Source organism: Echinops telfairi, unplaced genomic scaffold, assembly GCF_000313985.2.
Source record: "Echinops telfairi isolate 266 unplaced genomic scaffold, ASM31398v2 ScPeMD7_2;HRSCAF=8, whole genome shotgun sequence".
NCBI classification, from domain to species: domain Eukaryota; kingdom Metazoa; phylum Chordata; class Mammalia; order Afrosoricida; family Tenrecidae; genus Echinops; species Echinops telfairi.
In genome coordinates, this window is record NW_022103898.1 from 32612429 (window position 1) to 32639934 (window position 27506).

A 27506-nucleotide genomic window follows, 5' to 3' on the forward strand; every position below is an offset into this window, starting at 1 on the left:
AAATGTTCCCATTAAGTAATGTTCACTTGTTAGGGCTTTACAGGAAAGGTGGGGGAGGGAGAAAGGATCAACATGGTCCTATAAACAAAACTATTCCCCAAAGCTCCATTAAGAAAATTATCCTGTCCCCTTTTGTGTATGTATATTTTATTTTAGCCACTATGTCAGAAGAAAGCCCAGTACAGATGTCTACAATCTATGCAAAGGCTCTACATTTTCCTATGTTAAATTTCAGTATTTCTTGTCCAGAATTATAACCGCAGACATTGAAGTGTAGCTCTCAGATCTGAAAACATCTTTATTTCTTAGAAAATGGATTTCAGGAGGTTAAAAAGCAATACCAGAGGGTATAAGTGCAGAATTGGCTGTAGTCATTGAACGCATCCAAGTAGGAATATGGTAATATAAATATCTGAAAAGCATTTCTGAGGTGTTCCAAATGAAATGTGTAACTCATTCCTAACTTATTTGAGCTTTAATATTTTCCTACACCAGGGAGAAAAACAGTTAACATTTCTCAAAGTCCTGAAAGCTTCTTTTCTCTTGGTAAATTTAATTACATTAGAAGGTTTACCTTTGATCAAATTTCTTTTAAAACATGGATAAAAGCTTTAAAGGATCCTCTGTTAAAAGACAATCTGTTGCACATTAAATCTGGTATAGTGTCCAACAAAGCTTAGAAAATAAAGGTGTTGAAGTGGCCTTTGAACTAAGTTTAATAATCATCTCCTCTGCTGACAACTTCTTTACATGTTGGACGTAACAGTATGGTATGTTCAAACTGCGCTGTATATGATCCTTTAATGTCACACAACGGTGGATATGGATCTACAATGCCCAAGTCACACAGATTCTTCAGAGCCAACAAATATTTACTTTCTCCCAAACGATCCAGCCATCTGCGGCAGAAGGCAAGCGTGCCAAAGTTTTCATTGATGACATTTAACAAGTGTTTTGTTCTTGGAAGCCTAGGAGGAGAAATTCCAAGATTAATGGTTGGCTGAAAAAGTTACCAACTCAAAGATTTCCCCATTAAAAAAAACAATCTAGGCTTCACTGGATAATCAAGATTCAAAGCCCCCTTTTTAAATTGCCGCTCAATCAAAAGCGTGTATAGTAGTCTTGTATTTAATTATAGATGCCCGCTGAACACAGCATGGCCACTGGCAATAAATGTGTACCCACCTAGTATAGATGAGTGTTCCTTGTACATGCAAAAGGTGTGTTAACTCCTAATACATACTCACGTAGAGTCGCAAACCAAACCCACTGCTAACAAGTCACTTCTGATTCGTAGTGAGATAACCTCCGTTTTCTTCTGTGGAGTGGCTGGTAGACTAGAAGTGCCAACCTTCTGGTTAGCGGTCCAATACTTAAACCAGCCTTGCCACCAGGACTCCTTTCTGCAGTCCATGAAAATAAATTTCCTTTCTGTCCATCAAGCTCAATGCCTTCCATTAGGTATAAATCTATTCTTCCAACTACCTTCCACAAAAGGCAAAAAAATAAATAGCAAAAATACTAAGCTTACCGATGGGAAGATATGAAAAAGCCCTAGAGGTGCTACCAAAATAACACTGGCATTCTGAGAAGTCCTAGGAACTGGATCTAAGGCCAATTTCTTTGTTATATTACAGAATCAACTGAACTTACTGTTAAGAGGTACAACCATATTTATGAATGTTATCACCTTGGAAGTTTGTCTTTTAAAATTGGGAAGTAAAATAGTAAAAAAACAAAACCAAGCCTCTCACCTTATTGGCACATGTCCAACATCAAAATTTTTCATGTAATGGGAGCACTCCATATCATCATGAACCACTCCTTTCCCTGTGCTGCCGAAAGTTTCAATGGCATACACTTCTCCTTCCTTCAAGGTATAATGATCAAGTCAAGGAGAGAAAGTAAAAAGTAATTACAAGTGCTATCTTCATTTCTGACTGAAGCTTATTTAAGAACAGCATGAACATATACTCTCTGGCACTCTCCCCTCACCCAACCCTTCCCCACTTGGTGACTGTAGCACATTCAATTCCCTACCCTCTCAAACCCCTGATCGGCTTGACAAGGGCAGGAACTTCTTTGTTTTGTTCAAGGCAGTATAGACCCAGTGCCTAGTAAAGAGACTGGTACACAGCAGTTGTTTAATAAATATTAAGTGTTGAATAATCAATCCTTCGACAGCCTCAACTCCCATGGTAGACTCAGCACTGGTCTGACTAGAACCACTTTGTACATTGACACAGCCCAATTTCCTCTGCTGCGGTGGGCAGGGCTGGCAAGTTTATTCTGCTCAACATACCGTATATTTTAAATGATCAAAAGAGCAAGTGTTAATGGCAAACATACCTCCATCCTTGTGGCCTCCCCTCCTTTCACAATGGGCACCGTTTTCCCAGCATGTATCCTGTATGGCCCAATGGAATGTCCATTGAGATTACGGATGGGTTTCACTATCATAACGGGAAAATAACAGTCATTTAGTCTCAAAACACAGAGATCTCTTAGCTAATGGGCAGAGTTCAGGCATTTATTTAGGAACACAGTATGGCACTACTGAGTAATGACAAAGTAGCTATTTTTGAATTAGAAACCTAATTCACTAAATAGGATATGAAAAGATGTTGAAAGATCATTGGCTAAAAATTGTAACCAAAAAAGAATTACAGGATGAGTTCTCAATGAGAGCCATGTAAAGAAGTAATTTTCAAGATAACATCATTAAGACTAACAAAGTATCATATACTCAATGATTACAAACACGAAACACGTTTGTTTGGTTATAGACCAAAATGTAAGGAAACAATGTGCTGTTAACAGTGACAAATAGTGAGAAGGGTGATGGTTAAACAATGATCATAATACCACCGAAATGTATATGTGATGATTGTTGAAATGGTTACATATATATTTTTCACAAATTAAAAAGGTAATGAAATGGCTTTGACAGAATTACAGTCTATGTCATCTCAATATAATTGTCTGAAAATTCTAAACTACAAAATATGCTTAGGTGAATGATAGAAATAATCAACAAACTGGTTTATTTGCAAATTTTAACAGGGCAACAATAAAAAGAAAATCTAAGGATAAAGATAATATGAGCAAAGACACAATTATGCAATTCTTTATAGAATTCAAAATGAAGCATACTTAAAGCAATTATTTACATAGGCATAATTAGGTAATAAAGACATAAACACAAATGCACATAACAGACAAGGCATGCTGTTGGCTGCAGGCAGGACAGACAAACAGATGAGTACAGAGCACCAGAAAGCACTGGGATGGGAGTGGGGGGCTTTATCCCTAAAGACCCTGGGAAAACTAGGAAGCAACTGAGAAAGATGAAAGGAAGGACCCAGATCGGGACTGGCAGCCTTCAAATTCTGAATCCAACTCATCAATGGAAAGAGCCCCCAGCTTTTGAGCCTTGATCTGGCTAGTCACTCAAAACCAAGCCTGCATGTTGATCATCCTATTATCTATCAGCCACTAGAATGATTTGGCAACAGTTGCTAACCTATGACACAGCTTCACATTCCTCTGAGCAGGCCTAATCCCATTTTCTTTCTTTTTATCCCCAAGACAGTAAGATTAAGCAGCTGACTGAAGAAAGCACTTAAATTAATTCTGCAGCGGCCATGTGCATTTAAAAAAACTAAAAACGTAAAGACCATACCTTGATATGTCTTCCCATCTATTTCAACTTCATAAGATTCCATAACTTCTTGGATGGCCTCCCCAACATCACATAAACGGACATCAATTCCAGCACACTAAAAACAGAATAGTGTGAAATTTTTAATCCAAAGTGCAAATTTTAATTTCTCCCTAAACATTTCAAGACAATGGACAATTATAAAAACTCTTTGTACATTACAACTTCTTTCATAAAGGCCCATGGAACACTATTACAATTACCCACATAAGGCTTTAAGAACAGACTACCAGAGAGTACTCATTGTCGTAGCCTGAAGACCTCAAACAATATGCTAAGAAACAGTCACAATTAAACGGCTCATCTACCTTTATTCCAGTGTTAGTGGCATCTTTGACAGCTTTTAATAACATATCATATTTGGGATTAAAGGTGACGGTGAAAGCACAGTCAATAATTCTACCTGAAAGAGAAAATTCCTCTTTTAAATTTAAAAACCAGCTGCTCATTTCATCTACTTTGTATTATTTATTCTATTAAGTACCCTAGATATTTAACAGGCAAAATAAAATGATGGGCTCAAAAGAGGAGAGAACCCCATACTAAGAGATCATTCACAGTCAAAGAGGGGGAAATGTATGAAGAAAGGTTCTAGAATGAAGAGACTAATTCTAAGGCCAGTACATAAGAGGATCTTCAAACAATGCAAGGAGACATTCTATCTTTTAATTCTATTTGTACACAAACTTCTTGAAGACCTCTTGAAGGCTCAAGGGCAGTGATTCTCAACCTTCCTAATGTCGCAACCCTTTTTACAGTTCCTCATGTGTGGTGACCCCCAACCATAAATTTATTTTTGTTGCTACTTCATAACTATAATTTTGCTACTGTTTTGAATCCAGTGACCCCTGTGAAAGGGTTGTTTGATCCCCACAGGGGTCGCGACCCAACAGGTTGAAAACCACTGCTAAGGCAACAGAAATTCAGTTCTCACATAAGCACGAGGAAACAGAACCTTCCATCAGAAAGAACAGGGAGTAAACAGGAGTTCTGGATCAAACTGTTCTTGAAGATACTCACATCCTAATCCCTGTATCTGTGTGCCCTTGCTTAGGGAAAGACTTTTCTTTGCAGATGCTTGTTTGAGGTTCTCATCCTGGAGTAGACCTGTCCTAATCTCTGAGTGGAGTCATAGCAAAGAGGAGGAGAGAAACACAAGTGACACAGTGGGGAAGCTGCCATGTACAGACACATCTGTCAGCAGCAACTGAGCACCAAAGACTGCCGGCAGAAACCAGAGCTGGACGAGAAGCATGGAACAGTTCCTTTCTCAAAGCCTTTGGAAGGAAACAACAGGGTAGGTGGCCCAACCTGGACGGTTAGACTCAGAAAGTGTGAGAAAATAGACTATGGTCCATAGAGCCACCTATCTGTGACATTTTGTTACTGCAGCTCTAGAAAACTAAGGTAGCAAATAGGGTACAGAAAATGTATTGGGGGTGGGGGAGCAATCAATGAATGCGGGAAGTGGGAAGGAGTGCTAGAACTGATTGTCATGATGTGTATATAACTTTTTAAAAACAACTTAAATATGGAAGTATATGATATGCGAATATTATTTGAAGGAGGAAGACTTTTTGCTGGGAGGGCATTGAATTTATTTTAATGGTGGTGAAAAAATTTAGAGGGGGATTTCAGTAATGGTTGTACAACATGAAGAGTATAATCAATGGCACTAAAATATACATGTAGAAGTTGTTGAATTGGAGAATGTTTTGTTTTATCTTTGGGCCAAAATTGAAAAAAAAATTTACACAAATTAATGAGTACAAGGAAGAAGAAAATGTTCTAAAATTGACTGTGGTAAAGACTGTACAACTCTTCTTGATATGTGAAGTGCCAATAAACCTGTTTAAAAAAATGTACAGAACCACAGGTCGCTGAGCACGAGTCCTAGCTTCTGCAATTTCGTACAGCCTTAGGTTAAGTACTTAAGCAGTCCTTGTGGCACAGGGGTTACACATTGGGCTCTAACGGCAAAGTTAGCAGTTCAAAATGACCAGCAGCTCCGGGGGACAAAGACTAGTAGACTTTCTACTTAAGAGTTCTTACAACTTTGGAAGCCCATAGAGCAGTGGTTCTCAACCCTCCTAATGCCGCCACCCTTTAATACAGTTCATGTTGTGGTGGCCCCCCAACCATAAAATTATTTTCATTGCTACTTCATAACTGTAATTTTGCTACTGTTATGTATCGGGCGACCCCTGGGAAAGGGTTGTTCGATCCCTGAAGGAGTCAAGACCCACAAGTTGAGAACCGCTGCTTTAGAAGAAGTTCTACCTCCTCCTATTAAAGAGAGTTGGAATCACCTCAATGGCAATGAGTTTGGTTGGGTTTTGGTTGGTGATGCTGTGGAATAGTTATTGAGTTGCTAACCACAAGGCTGAAGGTTTAAACCCACCAGCCACTATGTGGAAGAACGGTGAGGCTACCTACTCCTGTAAAAATGTATAGCCTCAGAAACCCTACATAGGTTGCTCAAGCCAAATTGAGTTGACAGCAAGGAGTTTATAGCTACACTGAAAAGGCCAGGGGTTAAGAACAAAATTGGGAGTTCAGTTCTCCATAGCTTCATCCATTAGACGGGAGGGTGAGGTAGGGTACAGAACTCACCACTTATGTGTGTTCCAAAGTCTATCTTACAGATGTCATCATACTGTAATACTGTTGTGTCACCAGCATTGGGAGTATAATGGGCTGCACAGTTATTGAGAGAACAACCAGTAGGAAACGCCAGGCCTGCATTTAAGCCATTCTCTTTTATTAGCTTGCGTGAACAGTCTTCCAACTTTTCACTAAGAAAAAAAGGTATTCGGTTTACGTTCACATTCACAGCCCAAGTCCAGAAAGCTTATCAAACAATTACTGTTTTTTTCACTGCATTATTATGTTTTGTCTCACTCCAAGGTATTATAAAATGTTACTCTACTAATCCAAGTTAATTAACTTTCAATAGCAAAAGAGGTTTCCAGACAGAAAATGAACATCAGTCTAATTCATGCATGAGTGTGTACCAAATTTGGCGGCCAATGTCCAAACTTATAGTGCTCTTCAGACTTCATGATATATCTATATTACTAGAAGAATATAGAAGAGATGTTTAAAATGTCTATTTAAAAAAAATTTTTAGCAAAGTGGTATATTGCAATTGGAGACTTGGCAATTAAAAAAGTTTTTTGAAAATCGTGCTTACAAAAAACATATTCACTTTACCAGATTTCTATCATTGTCATTCCAGGCTTGATCCAGCTCATAACATATTTCCTAACTTGTCGATGTGCTTCTGCAGCTTCTCTAAAATCATTCCAAATCTCTTCACTAGCTTGATCTAATGCTTTCTTTTCTTCACTTGTAGTTCTCCAAGTAGCTGTTCGCCTAGAGTAAGCAAAACATAGTGTTAGTGAATTTAAGAAACAGCAGAACAAGTATAAAAGCTAATGGAGATATAATACCACAGTGCTTCAAAAGCTCATGGCAGAAAGGAATTAAAAGATAAATGGAATTTTTCCAACTTGTCGAAGCCTCCTTGTACTAAATAATTTAAGATATTTTACAAAAAGACTGTTACATTTTCAGCCTCTTTGATAAAATGTCTGCCAACTTTCTAAACTACAAGTAGACACATACTTGAACTCACCACAGTCAAGTTCTCTTATTAAGAGGGAGAAAAAATTTCAAGTGAGATTTCATTCATAGACGGAGGGACTAATAGCTGGCCAACGTAAAATAAAAAAAAGAGAAAACTGAGAGGAGTTCTAGAAAACTAATTGGGTAAAAAACCCTCATCCTTCTATTGATAGTAATATTTAAGTTAAACTTTTTAACAGTGTGTGTGTGTGTGTGTGTGTGTGTTGGGGGTGGGGGGTGGGGGGCCATGGGACAACACACGCGGTGACTTCCCAGAGTTTGTCCTATTGCCATGGTGCTGAGTAAACGAACTGCTCAGGTGATGATTAGCATCACATGGAGCTTGACTGAGCTCACTGCCGCAGCAGATCAAAATCACCAGCCTCTCCAGCGGAGAAAGAGGAGGCTTTCTGCTCACATAAAGACTTACAGCCTCACACACCACCAGGGCAATTCTACTCGGTCTGGTAGGGTCGCTACGGCAAAATTGACTTGATGGCAGTAGGTAAGTTGTAACTCTATCTCCTCCCTACTCTTGATCCAAAAGCCTTTCCTTAGAATTGAAATCCTAAATGATCTAAGTATAAGTCATTTTCAGGTGTAAGGATCCTGGTTATATAAAGAAACTTCAAAAAGCTTGTGTACAGTATCCATTTTCTTTTAATTCTATTTTCTGATGCTTTATGAAGTGTCCTCATATATTCTGGCACACATATTACAACTTCACTTAGAGCCATGGCACAAAAATGATGGCCCTGTCCCTGCCCTTACTCTACTGTAAAAACAATGTGGCTGAGGAGTCTGACATTCTCAAACTTTAACAAAGGGGAGAGAGGAGCACCATCGGCCTCATCCCAAGGCTTATCCCTATGCATCAAATGTTTTGTTTTGTTCACTTATAAAACCTAACTTATAACGGGGGTTAGCACATTTTCAGATGTATTAAGTGTTAGCTATAACATGTTAGGCGCAAATGTGACTTTTAAATTTTCTTTGGAGATTATGCATGATTTAAAGAGATGTGTACAGGTGCCAAGTTGGCAAAGGGTGCGGTGTGATGGCTAGGTCTTGCTTCCACTTGGTTGAGCAGGAATCACATGGTTTGGTCAAGTAATACCCCATGACGTTAAAGACTCCCTAAGAGAATATAATCAATTTCATGCTAGGATATGCTGTGAGCAGCCCAGCAATTGTGGAAGGACTGGGGTTGGAAGGGGCCAAATTCCTACATAAGTTGACTCTATCTAGAGAGCTAGAAGGGCCACATTAAGTAATTCAACACTCCACACCCATCCAACTCTTTTTTTTTTTTTAAACATTTTATTAGGGGCTCATACAACTGTTTTCCCAATCCATACACACATCAATTGTGTAAAGCGCATTTGTACATGTTTCTCAAAACATTTTCTCTCCACCTAAACCCCCGACACTAGGTCATTTTCCCCTCCCTCCCCGCTCCCCCCTCCCCCATGAACCCTCGATAGTTTATAAATGGGTATTTTGTCATATCTTGCCCTGTCCGACTTCTCCCCTCACCCAATTTTCAGTTGTCTGTCCCCCAGGGAGGAGGTCACACACAGTTCCATGTAATCGGTTCCCTCTTTCCTACCCATTCTCCCTTTACCCTCCCTGTTTCGCCACTCACACCACTGGTCCTATAGGGCTCATCCATCCTGGATTCCCTGTATTTGCAGTTCCTATCTGTACCAGTGTACCTCCTCTGGTCCAGCCAGACTTGCAAGATCAAATTCGAGTCATGGTAGTGGGAGCGGGGAGGAAACATTTAGGAACTAGAGGAAAGTTGTATTTCACATCATTGTTACATCGCACCCTGACTGGCTCATCTCCTCCCCGAGACCCCTCTGCAAGGGGACCTCCAGTGGCCTACAAATGGGCTTTGGATCCCCACTCCACACTCCCCCCATCATTCACTATGGTAAGATTTTTTGTTCTGATGATCCCTTCGACACCTCGTGGTTGCATAGGCTGGTGTGCTTCTTCCATGTGGGCTTTGTTGCTTCTGAGCTTGATGGCCGCTTGATGCAAGCCTCTTAAAACGCTTCAACTCCCCATTCTATAGGTTTCAAAGTGTAAAGAAATCTCAAATGCTGTTGTACTACATTTTAGAATCAGAACTTGATATAATGAAGATTTTTCAATACCAAACTAAACAAATCTCATGCAAAGAACTTGCATTTCTAAAGACTATATGGCTAATTCTTGAAAAGATGAATGAATGATCATCAATCAGAAATTCCATTACAGAAATTTTCTTGCTAAAAGTTTTGATTTCAGAGGGAAAAATCATTAGCAACATTTCAGAAACCAAGCAACAGGACCTAAACCTACTGACAGGGTCCAAACGAAGGACATAAAAAAGTTAAATCACGATGGAGCAGGTTTTTCCTACATCTTTTGATGTCTAGTCTATTTAATAATATAAATTAATTTAAGAGGGCAAAAATTATAACCAACCTTAGCACACATCAATAATTCCAAAAGGAAACTAACTCATCAAAATGGCAGATGCAGAGCAGAAATGCTTTAAAAATATATTATTAGTATGTCTGTAATGGATTCCCTAGCTGGTACAGTTAAGCACTCAAATAGCCAGAAGGCTGACAGTTCTAATCCACCCAGACACAACTCGGAAGGCAGGTCTGGCAGTCAGCTTCCCTGTGGAGAACAGTTATTAAGTACATATGGGATAGTTGAGTTGAAATCGGCACCATGGCAACCACCACCACCACCACCCACCAAGTCAAGTCTATACAACAAAACTATGAGAACTACTATTTGAAAACAATCTTTGAAGAAAGTTCAGAGGCTATGCAAACACCTCAGATCTCTGATAAAAGAAAGTCTTCAATATTGTATCACATTCACCAGTGAATGTACTGGAGGGAAAAATTGTAAAACCATACAAGCGAAAGTATTTTATTAATTACAAATAGCTATAAATATCAATGAATATACATTAATTCTTAAAATCACACTTGTATATTCAAGGCAAAGGAGCACTGATGGTGCAGTATTTAAGCGCTTGGCTGCAAACCAAACGCTCGACAGTTTGAACTCACCAGCTGCCCCAAACTCAACCCCCCCCACCGCCCCAAATGTACTTTTTCCCCAGAGCTATGTGTTTGAATTTTTTTACAAACCACCTTATCAGAACAATCTGGAGGAGAAAGCAATGGGACCAACAGTTCCTGGGGGACATGGGAGAAATGGAGGTGGGGGGAAAGGAAGTGGTGTTAACACACCCAGGGACAAGGGAACAACAAGTGATCCAAATCGAGGGGAGTGTAGGAGGCCTGTTAGGGTGGGATCAAGGGTAGCGTAAGCAAGAGGAATTACTGAAACCCAAATGAAGACAGAGCATCATAGTGGGACAAGAGGAAAGTCAAAGGAAATAGAGAAAGAACTAGGAGGCAAAGGGCATTTATAGAGGTCTAAATAAAGGCATGTACATATGCAAATATATTTATATATGATGGGGAAATAGATCTATGTGCACGTATTTATAAGTTTAGTATTAAACTAGCAGAAGGATATTGGGCCTCCACTCAAGTACTCCCTCAATGCAAGAATACTTTCTTCTATTAAATTGGCATTCTATGATGCACACCTTCCCAATACAAGCGCTGAAGACAAAGCGGGTGAATGAGCAAATGTGGTGAAGAAAGCTGATGGTGCCCGGCTATCAAAAGATATAGCGTCTGGGGTCTTAAAAGCTTGAAGGTAAACAAGAGGCCATCTAGCTCAGAAGCAACAAAGCCCACATGGAAGAAGCACACCAGCCTGTGTGATCACCAGGTGCTGAAGGGATCAGTTACCAGGCATCAAAGAACAAAAAATCGTATCATTGTGTGTTGACCTCCATGATACAATCGCTGAAGACAAATGGGTGCATAAGCAAATATGGTGAAGAAAGCTGATGGTGCCCGGCTATCAAAAGATATAGCGTCTGGGGTCTTAAAGGCTTGAAGGTAAACAAGCAGCCATCTAGCTCAGAAGCAACAAAGCCCAATGGAAGCAGCACACCAGCCTGTGTGATCACGAGGTGTCAAAGGTATCGGGTATCAGGCATCATCAGAACAAAAAATTGTATCATAGTAAATGAAGGGCGTAGTGCGGAATGGAGACCCAACGCCCATTTGTAGGCTACTGGACATCCCCTTACAGAAGGGTCTCGGGGAGGAGAGGAGCCAGTCAGGGTGTGATGTAGCAACGATGAAACATACAACTTTCCTCTAGTTCCTAAATGCTTCCTCCTTCCCTCACTATCATGATCCCAAGTCTACCTTACATATCTGGCTAGACCAGAGGATGTACACTGGTACAGATAGGAACCAGAAACACAGGGAATCTAGGGCAGATGATCCCTTCAGGACCAGTGGTGGGAGTGGCAATACTGGGAGGGTAGAGAGAGGGTGGGTTGAAAAGGGGGAACCGATTGCAAGGATGTACATGTGACCTCCTCCCTGGGGGGTGGACAACAGAGAAGTGGGTGAAGGAAGATGTCAAGACAGGGCAAGATATGACAAAATAATAACTTATAAATTATCAAGGGTTCATGAAGGAGGGGGGAGCGGGGAAGGAGAGGAAAAAATGAGGAGCTGATGCCAGGGGCTTAAGTGGAGAGCAAATGTTTTGAGAATGATGAGGGCAATGAATGTACAAATGTGCTTTACACAATTGATGTATGTATGGATTGTGCTAAGAGTTGTATGAGCCCCTAACAAAACAATTTAAAAAAAAGACAAAACAACCTCATCACCTTCAAAGTACTTTTCATTACACTTAATACATTTGACACATCTGCAATTCCATTCTTGGAACATTTTTCAAAATCATGTTTGGATGGCTGACAGCACCTCCCTGGTTTTTTTCTTCCTCTTTTATGTCTTCAAATTGCTGTCCTTTCATGTCCCTCTTCATTTGAGGAAACAAAAAGAAGTCCCATGGAGCTAGGTCAGGTGAGTAAGGTACATGGGACAAAAGGCATGTCTTTTTGCCAAAAACTGGTGCACTGAGATGGCTATGTGAGCCATCATGGCTTTGTCATGGTGACAAAATCAGTTCCATCTGCCACAAATCAGGCCTTTTTGGTCGCAGTTTCTTTTGTCACAAATAGGTTCTTTTCACAACCTCTAAAATAGGTTCTTTTCACAACCTCTAAACAGAAAGCCTGACCGGGTGGAACAAACTCCAAATGCACTATCCCCCAAACACTACATCCATTTTTTTTTTTAGGGGTGGTTGTGGTACCCCCTCATATATGTTATATTCATAAAAACTAATGGCGTGACCTCTACTCAGCTCTTGGAGGGGCAGTCTCCATTAGGGGTTTACCAAGGTGTATCTCTGAAGGGAGATTGGGGTCCACATACTCCTGAGTCATGCTCTTTCTTTCTGGGTCAGAAGACCCTGGGCCAATCTTGTAAACTCTTTCTATTGGTCATTATAAACCTATAATGTACGCTTCTCAGTCATAACCTATAGTCCCACCTGTAACTACTGACACACCGATCTGATGCTAATCGTGCACTTGCGACAGTTTCCTTTGGCCTCCCATGCCTTTGTGTCAGAACCTCTGCAGAACCCTGGATGCCATTATGACCTCGTGCTAGCGATCTCCCTCGACCAGACAATGTGTCTTCTTTTCTTTCCTGTTTAAGATTTAATAAATATTCTCCTTAAATTATTTTTCTGAAAAACCAAACACAATTTGGGTTTCAAAACCACCAACTGCTCCTCGGGAGGAAGATGAGGCTTTCTATTCCTGAAACAGTCAGTCTCGGAAACCCACAGCACCGCTTCTACTCTGTTGCACAGGGCTGCCGTGAGTTGAGACAGACTCAGTGGTGATCAGACATGGTAAAAATGCATTACCTTGTACACAAAAATAATTTAAAATGCACGTACATATGACACCAACTCCCTTGATAGAAAACTGGAACTTAAAGGGGAAAAATGAAGTACTGAACCTGCCTTTAAGAAGAAATTATAGCCAGCCCCTAGTTAATGAGCGCAAACTCTCTTATGGTAGAATACCAGCTAATAAATGTAGAAGGAATGAAAGAATTACAAATTCATCATTATACAATTCCCAATGAAATAAATATTAAATAAAGGATCATCAAATAACTACTGAAACAATTATGTGCAAGGATGCTGAAGAACAGTTTGATGGCACCATAAACAGAGAGAACTGGCAGTCCCAGTAACCAAGTGATCCGACAGTAAGATAATAGGACATACATCTGATGCAACAAAATATGATGGATTATGAAGCACAGTTTCACAATGTATCCCTGTCAAAAAATGTATTCCTTATGAAGAGGAAGGCTGAAAATATAGCATTATATTCTTTTCTGTGTTTAAAGAAAAATGGATTTTTAAAATATCTATAAAATCATCAACGGAAGCATTCTTAACCAACTAATGCAGTCCCTGTTTAACCAACACTCCTGAACCCCTCAGTAGAACATACTGGTCAATCGATGCCTCTTCCCCCACAACACCCCCCATACTCTAAATATTAATGAATGACAAGGCAATATTTTGAGTAACACTGCATAAAATACCTTACATACCAGTATACACACGAGTATAAGCCAACCCGAGTATCAGCCAAGGCACCTAATTTTACTACAAAAACTGCATTAAAAATGTGCTGAAAAACTCAGCTTATACACGATTCTGTATTTTCTCACAATAATCCTATGAAGTACCCATTTTATGGTTGAGAAAATGAAAACCCAGACTTAAATTAATTGCCCGTCATAAAGCTAGTAAGTGTTAGAGCTAGGTACTGATAATTTTGGTCCCAGCTTCCAAGTTCATTATCACTTTAAACTTCTCTCTTACTTCTCAGCAGCTGAAATGGATCTTTTCAGAACATTTCCAAGAATCAGGTGAATTTGTTCCCAGACCTGTTTAAGCCATCTGTCCTTGTTACTATGGTTGTGTAATGGAATTATGTACCCGATAATAATCGTTTCTACAAAACCAAAAATCTGTGTTGAAAAGTACCAGTTAAGGCAGATCACCCCAAAACACTTGCCATATTTTGTGTATATTTAAAAAAAATTGACCAAGTTAAACTATAGCCATCTGTCCTTATATTACTCAGCTCCTGTTCCTCTTAACAGATATCCAAATTGGAATTCATAGACTGAATTATGGACAGCTTATGGAACGAAGGGAAAAAAATGAGTAAAACTTCAATAAAAATCTGTGCTCAAATATCAAGATCAACGAATGAATATACGAAATTTGACATTTACCTAAAAAAAAATTTTTATATTTAGTAATTGCCTTTTTGATTCACCAATCTACTACTGGTCCCCATCTTTCTGGGAGGGGCTCCTACTATTTTTTCTGCAATAAATTCACAAGCTTTTAAGTTAGTGGAGACCTATCAAATCTACTTTATTTTATTACTAAGCTTAAACTTTCAAAAGTCAATTTTGAAGATATGTTCCTTACCCATCTTGTGTGGGTGGGTACTCGCACTCTTGTCCTTTGGGAAATACACCGTTAGGAAACAGGTCACATATTGGAACTGAGGGAGGGTCTGTTTGAACTTTTGCTGTGAAATACAAAAAAGTATTAATTTTTGTAACTTAACAAATAAATGATCAGTTCATCCATATTATTATTTTCTCAGTTCCTTTATGGTTGTTAGCAACTCAAAACAGAAAACACTCCCCCATCAAGCTTGTCATCATCTTTCTAATTTCTGCTGCTTGGAAATGGAAACGTTCAAGTCTTTAGAACTTCATTCTGTGTCCCCACATTGTATTCCCTGACTGAAAGCACACCTCTCACGTTAGTTTTCTTCCCCATTCACTACAGCCAGGACGGAGGGACAGGGAGACAAGCTTTCACAAATAAAACCAAGGGATCACCAGAGATTAAGGAGTCTTACAGCAATAAACACTACAAACGTATTAAGTCTTAATAAATTAAGGGGAAAACTCTTAATTCAGGGGTACATGAGATATGAAAACTTAAGGCATATGTACAAACATAAAACAGTTTGCATGTTCACATTTTCAGATATGAGAAAACCGGTTATAGTCTTAGGTAAACATTTTAGGATATTATATTCCAAATTACTCCAAAAGACACCAGTGCTCCCCAAAAGAAATTTTAAGATAGAAAAAGGGACTAGATTTTTCTTTAAAAAATATTTTGAAATAATAAGTATTGTCAATGCAGTTTTCATTTAGGGAAACTTGCTGCTGTGTCCTGGGAGTGACAGTTAGTTTAAGGAGCAACGTGTGTCTTCGATGTGTACCTCTAGGGTTTACCGACTATGGAGTTAAAGCAAAAGCAAAAAGACTGAAGTCTGTCTTCTCCTTCAACCTCACACTCAAACGCAGCTGGAAAACCCTTCTCACCTCTCAACAGGACAGGCACGGCTTCTCGGGGTAATTTGTTTTAAGGGAGCTGCAGCAGTTAGACAAATCGTCCTGCACCAAATGTTACTTTCACCTATTAGTCCAAGCTATACTTAGTCCAAAAATCTACTCTCCACTTCTGATTGCTCCCTCATCTCTCGACAATTTGCTGCTGTTGTTTTCTCCCAAAAGTTAGACAAAGATAGTGCATTCAACCATTCTCGGCAAAGTGGCTTGGTTTTTTTTCACTTCAGCCAGATGGGTTAACCTTGAATGTCAACATTCTTCTTAAGGTGGTACCAAGATATACTACTCAGTATAGCAACATATTACTTGCGCTAAAACTCTCAACTGCTATTGAAAGAACTAACACTTCTTGCTTTTTGATTCACATTGTATTGACCTTAAAAATCCTTAGGGTTCTTATGATAACCTATTTATTTGTCACTGCTAAAGTTCTGCTTGTTACTTCAGTTCAATTCTTTTGGTCTTTTAAAGTCTTGTCAATCAACATACTATTCGATCACCCCAAGTTTTATCTCATCTGAATTTCTGATAAGATACCCTTTAAACAGTGTTAAGCTGTGATCATTAGATAAATCAAAAAGATAATCACAGAATAAAAAAAACTGTACCAGGTCAAAATTCAAGCCTAACCGTTACCACTTACTAGCTGTGACTTGGACAAATGGCTACATGGTGCCAAAAATGCTGTCTCTTCATCTATAAATGAAGAATCAGAGGCAATCTTGAATGACTTTTCAAAATTATAATGTACCACATCCAACTCACCATTTAAGACTATGTATTATCTCCAATAATCTGAACTTCACTTATCATTTAACTATTTGTAATTTTTTCATTTTATAAATGAATAAAAGGCAAAGTGGTTAAAGGAATTGCCCACAATTGTATTATTTAGGTTAATCCAGAAGTAATCAAGAATATCTGAAAAACACAACCAAGAGGCATGTGAAGTGAACTAGAAAGCAAAAATAAAATCAAGGAAAAGAACAGAAAATAGAACCTGAAATAAAGCCAATACAAAACCATACCTTTGGCTCCCAGCCCTCTAATGGGAGCCAACAAAAAAGGGAAGCCATGTGATTTGCATATTTCAAAGTGCTAATTTTCTGACAAAAATAGATCAGCCCCTTGAAGAAACACACATGATTCTTGACAACAGCAAAGTGCCAGAGAGAAATCTAAAGAACAACAACAACAACCCCGACAAGGTACAATGAAGAAAGACTAACAATGGCGTCATGCTAATGCAGTCAGCCAAAATTCTATCAAGGACAAAAGCAGGGGGTTTCAAAAAGCTCGTGGAAAAATGGAATGAAAAGATAATGGAATCTCTCCATGAACTTTTTGATGCCCCTTCGTACAGTCACTGAGTATCTCCTTCTGTTGATCTGTTTTTGTTGACGGGCAAGCATTAGTGTAATTTGGTGAAAGTCACTTCTTGAAGGCACACTTTTTGGGGGGACAGAAGGAATACGACATTATAATCCTGGGAAGATTCCTAGAATGCAGGCAGCGTGTGCTCATTAAATATAGGCTCATGTGCCTTCATAGGTTAGAGCCAGGCTGACTCATGAGTAGTAAGGATGGACAGAAACATACCAGGAGATTAATGACAGACAGAGCCAAGAGCTTCCTTAAAATCAGGTCAACAGAGAAATAAAAACAGATGCCAAGCCCTCAAAATTTGGATTCATGGAACCTCATAGTTTAAAAGATATAACCAGACACTCCATGGTCCCTAATTGTCCAAAGAACATTTAAGAGCCTCAGAAAGTGTTCTGATTTACGCACCAATCTTTATTCTTTAATACTATACAATCTCCTTGTAATGTGGCTTTAGGACCGTGAAGATGTTGGGTTATGCCACTTGTTTGGGATCTTGATTTTACGCCAATATCAAATAGTACAATATAAAAATTACTAATAAAATCTCACTATGCACAAATTTTAAATAATGGGGATTCACCATTTAATGTACACCAAGAACCTCACAATTTCAATGCTAGTCAGTAACTACAAACTGTATTCACCCTACCACCACCTAGTGGCACTACTTTCACCATCCTTGGAAATAATTGTTCTTCTAATTTTTCTAGTGTTAAATTATAAAACTTTTAGGAATTCATAATTACTTTGCAGCATGAACTCCTAATTTGCAATCAACTCCTATTAAGTCCCTTAACCAAATAACAGCTAAAGAAAATACCAAGATTGTTATTTGCTAGTTATTAATTTTAGTAAGTTCTACCTCTATTCGGTATAGCAATATTATCCTCATTTACAACATATCTTTTTTTCCCTCATTTGTCTGAAATTTCTATAACCTTGCTCTGGAGATGGTGCAGAGGAAGGCCTCAAACCGTTTCAAAACTGTTCTTGCAAGCACTGTAGGAATGCACAGGGTCACTCCAGACCCAGACACGCTGGAGGCTTGCAGTTAAAAAGAACAACTTAAGACACTAACGTCCTTTCTTCTTCTTCTTCTTCTTCTTTTTCTTTCCAGTTGCTCCATCTCCATCACCATCTCCATCTAAGAAGATAATTTCAGGTACACATGAATATTAACTTCATAAAAGTAGAAGGACAAAATCAAGCATAAATATATAAGTATGCCCACACATACTGTATCTTCAATAACTTATGTCATGGACCCAATATTCTTACAAAATAATTTTGCATATTGCTTGCTTAAATTATATCAGAATTTGATTGTGTAACTAAAAGCACTTACAAGGCTTTGACTTACTCAAATAAGAAAACTGCTGGAAAAGATATTCTAGAGAATTAATTTCTCTCTTAAAAGCAAGGAATAATAACCAGTGCTAGTTTAATATCAATTGCAATCTTTCTGCGACTTCATCTAAAATAAAATTACAGTCTACATATGCTAGTTAAAACACTCGTATTTCATGACCTTATTTGATCCTCAAAGCAACCAGGAGCTTACAGGCACTTGCCCAATACATACAAACTGGTAAGTGGCAGAACTGGACCAATAAATGCCACCTGAATCCTAATCCAATGATCCTGAATTTACATGAAGGGATAAAGAAAAAGTTATCCTTTGGGGTCAAAATTATATGCAAAATTCAGTATGAGCATATACTGATACTTAATAGTTTTGTTCAACCACACGGAGCAGACGCATGAGTATCATTGGACAGAATACATTAGTCATATAAATTTAAAGATTAAAGGAATGATAAAAGAAAACCCTTTCACCACCATATTCTTCTGTCATAATTACCACACAAAATTACAATAGTTGGTTTATGCTGACCCCCCCCAACTAGACAGTGAGTTCCTTATGGATTAGAAACCATTTTAAAAATTCAGCACATAATAAGTATTCAATACCTGCTTAAAAAATGCTGTCCTAGATGGTGTAATGGTTACACACTGGGCTGCTAACTACAATAGTTCTAAACCACCAATAGCTCAGAGGAAGAAAGATAAGGCTGAATACCCCTAGAGTTATAGTATCAGAAACCTACAGGGCCAGTTCTACTCTGTCTTACAGGGCCGCTCTGAGTCAGAATTGATTTAACAGCAGTGTTTTTTAGAGTTTATCATAGTTAATTTATTATTGTACTGAAGTTGGAAATAGGAAGCAACAATTTAGCAAAGAGAGTGATAATGTGATCTAAGACTTATACAGGTTGAGTAATATCTACCAATATTTTAACAAATTTTTACTGACTAAATTATTTAGCTTAGTCATAACACTTCTAGAGGATTGATCTGCCTTTTACAGGGGAGTAAACTGGAAGAAACCACTAAAAACGATGTTAGTGTCCTAAGTTGCTGCTCTCACTTTTTAACTTTAAACTAGAAATGGTTAACAGGTATACCAGATCTTTTTTTCCTTCGTTTGTCTGAAATTTCTATAACCTTGCTCTGGAGATGGTGCAGAGAAAGGCCTCAAACCGTTTCAAAACTGTTCTTGCAAGCACTGAAGGAATGCACAAGGTCACTCCAGACCCAGACACGCTGGAGGCTTGCAGTATATACCAGATCTTAAACAACTTCCCTCCTTAAATCTGCCAGTTAATCATTTCTAATGGACAAGGGAGAACTGCCCCTGCAGGTGTCTGAAACTACATAACTCTATGGGAGTAAAAGGCTTTTCTTTCAAGTTGCTGATGGTTTTGAACTGCTGACCTTGCAGCTAGCAAGCCCAATGTGTAATCAATCCACTGCACCACCAGGGCTCTTTGCTCCTGGGAGCAGTGAATTATTCATTGTGGCTCTTCGAGCCAAATTTTCCAATTCCAACCAAATTACCTTTTCCTGCATGGGTCCAGTAAAAAGATGAGGGAAGATACGGATAGGATTTGCCTATGAATGATTCCACATATGATTCCCTGCTGTATAAAATGAGCCCTCTTAGAAGCAAGAATCAGGAGCGGACTAAAGAATCATGCAGCAGTGAACCTTCTGGATCCAGATGGCAGCTACACCATCAGAAAAGCAGCAGCAGAACCAGGAACCAAAGCATGGAACAGAATAATGGAATTTCCAACCGATGGAGCAAGTTAAGATGAGTGCTTTTGTGCAAGAGGCTGGCTCTCAGGGTGTGGTGCCTCTGGGCACTTAATTCAGAGAGCTGGGTTTACAGACCCTAAAGAGTTATAGCTGAAAACCTTCAGGTTAAGGCTTCCAGCAGAGTGGGATGCCCTTTGTCGCACCTGTTAGCAGACCTGAAACTTTGTAACATGTTCAGTTAAACAACTATGCTGAGTATTTCTCACTGACACTATACTTGTTAGCTTCCTCAGTAAATCATCCAATCATGAATTTTGTCTTTGAGTTTCTATGTAGCCATTGCAATGGATATAGAAACTAGGGATAAATTATAGATCATTAATTGAGGCAACACTCTTGTCTTCTCAGCTAGGACACAAAAAAGTAGGACCCACAAAGGGGCTTATCAAAATTTTACATTTCTGTTCTCCAAAGCCACTGTTAAAGAAAAAATAAATAAATAAAAGCCAAGCCACATCCTGGAAGAAAATATTTGTAAAACATATCTCTGATAAAGAATTTATGGCAATAATAATAATAATCCAAACAGCACAATAAAAATATGAAAATGGGGGGGGGGAGATACATCAAAGATAGATACCAACAAAAACCAAAACCAAACTCACTGCCATCGAGTCAATTCTTGCTCAGAGAAACCCTACAGGACTGGGAAAAATTGGCCCTGTGAGATTCCAAGGCGGAAACTCGAACCTCATCTCTCCCCCAGGGAGTGGCCAGTGGTTTCCAGCTGCCAGCCTAGTGGTTAGCAGCCCAATGTGCAACCTGCTCCACCACCAGGGCTCTTACGATCTATGAAAGGCAAACACAAGCATTTCACTACCATCAGTCATTAGGAAAAAGCATGTGAGAACTACAATGAGATGGTACTATACACCTATTAAAATGGCTAAAAGTTTTACAAGTGGGAATACCCTGTGTGCTTAGAAGAATGTGAAGGGTCTGGAATGTTCACTTGTTGATGGGAATGCAAAGTGGTTAAGACATTTTATAAAAGACTGACAGCTTCTTATGAAATACACACTTATCACACAAACATGAAACTTACTCTTATGTATTTACCCAAGGGAAACATAGCTATACAAAAACCTGTGTGCAAATTTCATAGAAATTTTATTCCTAGTAAAAAACTTGACACAATCCAAATATACTTCAACTACTAGATCAACAAATAGACTACTGCTACATGATAAAGATGAAAAAGGCTAAAATATATGCAGCAATGGGATGAAGTAGAAAAGTATCATGCTGGATTAAAGAAGGTATGTTTTGTAATGATTCCCTTTGACACTCCAGAAAAGACAAAACTAGAGAGACAGGAAATAGAGCAGTGGCTACGAGGCACTGGGGACTGGATCAAGAATTCAGGTAGCTTTTTGTGGAAAAGGCAATGCTAAATGGAAATGGTCTCTCTCTTGGATGTGGTGGTAGCGACAGTAATGTACAGGTTTGTCAGTACTCACCAAGCCATATACTTGAAAAGTGACTACCAAACCTACTGCCACTGAGTCAATGCTGATGAATGGTAGCCCTCGGATTTCTGAGACTACATTTTTATGAGAACACACAGACTCATCTTTCTCCAGCAGTGGCTGATTGGTCTGAACTGAAATCCTTATAGTTAGCAATTCAGTGCCTAACCCACAGCGCAAACAATTGTGAGCAAATTATGCTTTAATAAACCTAACTTAAAATACTAGTTGAGCAAGTACCTCCAACATATTGCCAAGTGCCCACAGAATCAATTTTAGATACTGATAACATACATTCTAACCCAGCACATTCAAAATTAAACTCAGTAACTTCTTCCTTGCTTACAAAGTTCCCCACCCCCCAATCTCTTAACACTTTTCCCTTCCAACGTCACCAAAATTTCCACCCAAGTTGAAACTCCGGGAGTTCACTTCTCCTTGGTCCCCAAGACTTGAATTCTCCTTCTATAACTACTATCTCGCTACCATCAAGTCAATGCTGACTCATAGTGGCCCTATAGGGGAGGGTAGAATTGTCCTCCTGAGTTTTGGAGACTGTTAACTCTTTAAAAGAGTAGAAAGGCTCATCTTTCTCCCTCAAAAGGGCTGATTTCGAACTGCTGACCTTGCAGTTAGCAGCTCAACATGTAACCACTACACCAGGGCTCCTTAACTGCACTATACACTCTTTCTTTCCATTCTCATAGTGATTGTCAATTTAAATCTCCAACATCACGTGGCTGGACTACTGTTACAAAGCCCCCCAAAAGATTTTGCCTTTCTTTTACTTCTCCTCTCCTATAAGCAACCACATTCAATTATTTTTTCCCCCTAATATACTTCTTTTCTTAAAAAAAAAAAGCTCCTCCAATTAATTGCCAAACATGACGTTTTCACAATGTGCTTGTGAAGGTGGTGCAGGCGCAGGCAATGTTTGTTCTGTTGTGTATGAGGTCACCATGAGTCAAAACCGACTCCCATCTATCACACCCCAAAGTGGCCTCTTCTATCTTTCATTCAAGTCCCATTTCTTCCAATGAACCTTCCTTCTGCATTCAGCCAACAAGCTCACCTCCAAATTTACATAAACTGTCTTGCAGATATACTTTTACCTTTGTTTTGTTTTTTTCATCACACCACCGATTTCTTTAGGAAAATTAATCTGAAACACTATCTTCCTAGTGTCTCAAAAACCTCTCAGCACTTACTGGTTGATCCTGGTTAACAAGATGTGTTAGAAAACCATCGATCCAAACTGTGGAACCCTACCAAACAATAATCTCCCCTCAATGTAAAGAGAACCCTACAACTCTGTACAGACAGAGTAGGCTGGAAGATTAACATTGTCGTCATCTATACCCCGTGGATCTACCTTTGATTGAAAAATTTTTTTAATTATTGCTACGAGCTCAAAGTAAGTTCAGAATCTGATGTGTAAACCAAGGTAAAATGGACCAACGTTAATGTTGAAGCGAAAAAAACAAACCATTCCTTTGAATTCTGGCACTTCATCACAGACTGCGGAACATCTTGAAGGCAGGGAGCATTTTATTTCTAAAAGAAAATCAAACCACTGCTCTGCATTCCCCAACACAATAAAGCACTCCAGGAATTTGTTGCTAATGGCTGACAGGTAGAACACCAGGCTACTAGTGCTTGAGGAAATAAACATTAGCTAATTCTTAATCTCTCCCTCTCCTGTCTTGCTACAAAATTCCAGCTGTTTTCTTAAAGACATTTCACAGCAACAAAATATCACAAGAAGCTACAACTGTGAAGCTGAAAAGCACTCCAATATATTCATTTGTGACTCAAACAACTTTAATATAGTGTAAAAAGGATGGAGTTGGAATCAGGACTTACAAATGAAATTCAGGCTCTACTCCACACAGTACATAGCATGTCACATCGGACAATTTAACCATCATTTCTCAATTTACAGTAGATGAGAATAGCACACACTTTGCTGGGTTTTGAGAGGATAAAATGAGGACACCTATGAAAATATCCAAGGATACTGAGTGCCTAGAACACACAAGTTGTTCAATGTTACACAAACAGAGCCCAACTTATTCTGAGAACTCATCCACCACTTGGCCTGGTACCAAGTACATTTTCAGAAGTTGAGATCTGGCTATCTTAGCAGCTCTCAGTATATACAGTTTTCTAAAGAGTTGCTATTAAATAGGCTTTCTTTGTAGCTGCCGCATTGAGGTCTTCCCAAGTGAAATTCATGTCAGAGAATACTATATTTTGTGAATCAGAAGATTTTAAAGACTATCCTAGTTTTTCCTTTTTCTAGTCAAAGATCTAATTAATCCTTTACCTTCATCATCATCATCTTTTTCTTTCTCTTCCAAAGCTTGTCTTTCCAATTGTTTTGCTACCTCATCAACTGAGGTGCCTGATTCAGTTTCTTGTTGCTCTGTTAAAAAGAAAAAAAAAGTACAAGTCAAATCTAATAAAGACATTCCCATTAGAATACAAGGTGTCTTCAAAAAAGTATAGAGAAATTTTCCATTAGCTTTTCAATTCTATTTTTCCACAAACTTTTTGAAATCCCATTGTATGCTGTAAACATCCTGAAAAACATATAAGAAAGCCCCTTTCTGATGTGTTCAGGAAACAAAGATAGAAACATTATTGTGAACTTTAAAAATGACTCATTAACCTAACCCACTCACTGCCTTTGAATTCAGTCCTACACCAGGTGCCTTCATGGATTGCATGGAACTGAGGTTTATATCAAGATGTACAGTGTTACTTCCACAATGCTGCCAGGTAGATCTGAATAGTCAACCTTCTGATAAACAGTTGAGAGCAAACCCTTTGTGCCACCCAGATATTATAAGAAAACTGGTTTAAAGAAGAAAAAAATGAACATTCTCAAGTGGTATTGTCCATTCCCTCATTCAATTCAACAAAATACCCATTACTTATCTGTTCTATTAGCTACAAAAAAAAAAAAATGACCATTCTTAAGTGGTATTGTCCATTCCCTCATTCAATTCAACAAAATACCCATTACTTATCTGTTCTATTAGCTACAAGATAAACAAAAGGGTAGAAGTTGGTCCCTATCCTTAAGTAGTTAACTTTTTAAAGCGCTTCAACAATTTGACAACTAATAGTTGAATTACCAGAGAAGTCGTTAACATAGGCAAGAAATGCAAACTCTTAGTACAGGATTCACTGGAAGGGCACTTTGGAACTTCATAAAAACAAAGATTCCATCAAGAAAGGCTGACTAAGTTAAGATAGATATAGGAAAAGACATTCGATTATTTAATTTAATAAAAAACAAAACCCTCTGGAACATCTAAGCAAAGGACACAGTCCCTGCCCCGGAAGTAATTACAATCTAGCTAGAGAAGCAACGTGTGTGGGTAGAAAGAGCTTAATTCCTTCCAGGCAGGCAGCGAATTCTAGCTACTGTCGAGAATCCACATTGAGTTAAAACTGTTCAAAATATATCAGAGTCAAACTGGTCAAGACCAGTTAAAGGACAAAGAGTTTGGAATTCATCCGAAAGGCAGGAACAGCCAACAAAATGTCCTACAATTCAATTTTGCTCCCCAGCAACACTCCAACTCCCCCTGCTCCATCACCATCTTCATTCAATTCCGAATACAGCTGCCTAGTCAGCTACTTAAAATTTCTGAACGCTGTAAGTTAGCCTCACCAACGGCTTTCATCTCCATATTCGTCACTTTTGGTCTGGCCACATTTCCCTCTTTACTCTGGCTCTTCATTAGAAACCAGTAAAAATTTACACCACCACCCCTCACTATAAAAAGGACTTGTGCCCCCCCCCCCAAACACCCAAAAAACAGCCAAAAAAACCTGGTTAATCAAAAGTAAGCATTTGTCAAGTTCCCAGCTCAGAATACAATCCAACTGTGAGCTTTTCCACGGTGTTTTCCTAGCCCACTGGTGGATTTCGGAAGTTACAGGCCCGAGATGGTTCTTTTGAGATACACAAGATACTAGCCTGTCCGCCCCCTACGCGGGCCGAGTGCCACCGTACTTCAGGCCTAAGGCTTCACGACGCTGTGACATCAGGCGGCTGAACATTCGTACCACCGCGGCCACACAGTCGGCAATCACTACACAATGACAAGGACGCGCGCGCGCGCGAACACACACGTGTGCACACTCACACAGACCCCCAAAATGTGCAGCCCGTAACAAACATCCCTTAGTGACCGGAGGGGTGGGCGAGGTACAGTGAAAACACTCAGGCTCGCCCAACCACCCTGAGCCAAGATGCACTCCCAGCCTCTCCGGCACTCGCGACGGTCCCGGCTTTGCCAAAGCGCGGCGGCCAAGGACGAGCCCGTGCACGGCTTCCAGCCCGCTCCGGGCTGGGCGTGGACGCGGAGTCCTGGCGAGGCAGGGGCGCGGGCCCGGCGGCCCTGGAGTCCCTCGGGAAGCTGAGACCCAATTCCTCCCCTCCTTCACCCGCGCCCCCAGCCCCCCAGGGCCCCCGACAAGCGGCCTCTATCTGGGACTGGAAAGTCGGGAGCCAGTGCGTTGCCACGGCTCAGAGTCGGAAAGAAGGCCAGCCCTCCGCCCAGGATCCCCAGTCCCGCCACCCGTGCTGGGCCGGAGCCGTTCGGCCATCCCTAGCAGGGCCCGGGAACACACGGAACTCTTCACCTGCGGCAGCCCCTTTACTCTTCTTCTTCTTCCGTCTTTTCTTCTTGGCTGCCTCTTCGTTTGTGGAGGCAGCTCCCTCTTCCCTCTCGTCCGCATCCAAGTCGCCATTCAGGTGGCCCCCGGAGGTCGCGGCCTCCGCCACGCCCGCCATGTTGCACGAGAGCGCGCGAGGGAGTGAGACCGAGCGGCGAGAGCCCGCTCCTTCGTCACCCACCGAGACCAGCGAGGCTGGGCGGAAGTGGCTCTCGCTGGGCGGAAGCGGCTCTCGCTGGGCGGGGCGCGGGGAGTTCTGGGATAATGGAGGACCCGGCGGTGGCGAGGCTGTGGGTGGGGCCCTGGCTCACCTTGCCCGGGGATCCCGGCTGCTCTAACCGCAGCTGGGCGGGAGGACACTGCACCCCCACCGGCATGCTGCGTGCAAGCCGGCCTGTGGGGAGCCGGTTTGCAAAGGGATCTTCAGCTCGGTTGAACTGGAAATGAACGTGCCTGCTCTGTGCAGAAGGGTTTGCACGAGGGAGGGGCGTACCCAACTGGTACAGACAATTTTATCTTCGCGCTTAATCAGTGGACCTGGATGGAGCGAGAGGGAGACAAAAAATTCGTGTTGGCTGGACTGCTTTTGTTTTGACAATCATAGCTCACCGCGAGGCCCAACAGGCTCCCGAGATGATTTAGGAACCTGGAATTCCACGTTAGTTGCTGGGGGCACTAAACCCCGGACGGTTTTGAGATGCGGATTCCCTTCTGCTCGTCGGAGAGGGAGACAAAAAATTCGTGTTGGCTGGACTGCTTTTGTTTTGACAATCATAGCTCACCGCGAGGCCCAACAGGCTCCCGAGATGATTTAGGAACCTGGAATTCCACGTTAGTTGCTGGGGGCACTAAACCCCGGACGGTTTTGAGATGCGGATTCCCTTCTGCTCGTCGGTTCTGACAGCGGTTGGTTCACAGATTCGGGCTCTCTCTGCGGGACTCGGCCACACGTCCTTCAGCTCTTAACACTGGTAGCTCCTAGCCTTTCTGTTACCTTCACCATCCAACAACTAC

At 40.3% G+C, this 27506-nt stretch overlaps 1 protein-coding gene and 2 non-coding genes across 3 annotated transcripts; all 3 read right to left on the reverse strand.

The window, feature by feature from the left end:
* Positions 1-698: 698 nt before the first annotated feature.
* METAP2 (methionyl aminopeptidase 2) lies at positions 699-26652 on the reverse strand. The gene is made up of 11 exons (XM_045289772.1): positions 26460-26652; positions 24127-24225; positions 18251-18316; positions 14843-14945; positions 6935-7096; positions 6335-6516; positions 4030-4124; positions 3683-3779; positions 2350-2453; positions 1755-1870; positions 699-968 (listed from the first exon to the last, which is right to left on the reverse strand). The coding sequence occupies exons 1-11, from the start codon at positions 26608-26610 to the stop codon at positions 716-718; spliced, it is 1428 nt and encodes a 475-aa protein (XP_045145707.1). The 5' UTR covers positions 26611-26652; the 3' UTR covers positions 699-715.
* LOC115870728 lies at positions 18089-18223 on the reverse strand. Its single transcript, XR_004046866.1, has one exon. It is a non-coding gene; the product is annotated as a small nucleolar RNA SNORA9 (small nucleolar RNA).
* Positions 19656-19790, reverse strand: LOC115870729. Its single transcript, XR_004046867.1, has one exon. It is a non-coding gene; the product is annotated as a small nucleolar RNA SNORA9 (small nucleolar RNA).
* Positions 26653-27506: the final 854 nt, after the last annotated feature.

What these genes read in the sequence shown, in the direction of transcription:
- METAP2 (XM_045289772.1), bottom strand. Translation starts at nt 26,610, where the DNA reads ATGGCGGGCGTGGCGGAGGCCGCGACCTCCGGGGGCCACCTGAATGGC. An exon ending in TACCCACCCACACAAGATGG is followed by an intron (nt 7,097 to 14,842) that starts GTAAGGAACATA and finishes TGCTTACTCTAG; the next exon opens with GCGAACAGCTACTTGGAGAA. An exon ending in ATGACAATGATAGAAATCTG is followed by an intron (nt 6,517 to 6,934) that starts GTAAAGTGAATA and finishes TTTTTTTCTTAG; the next exon opens with TGAAAAGTTGGAAGACTGTT.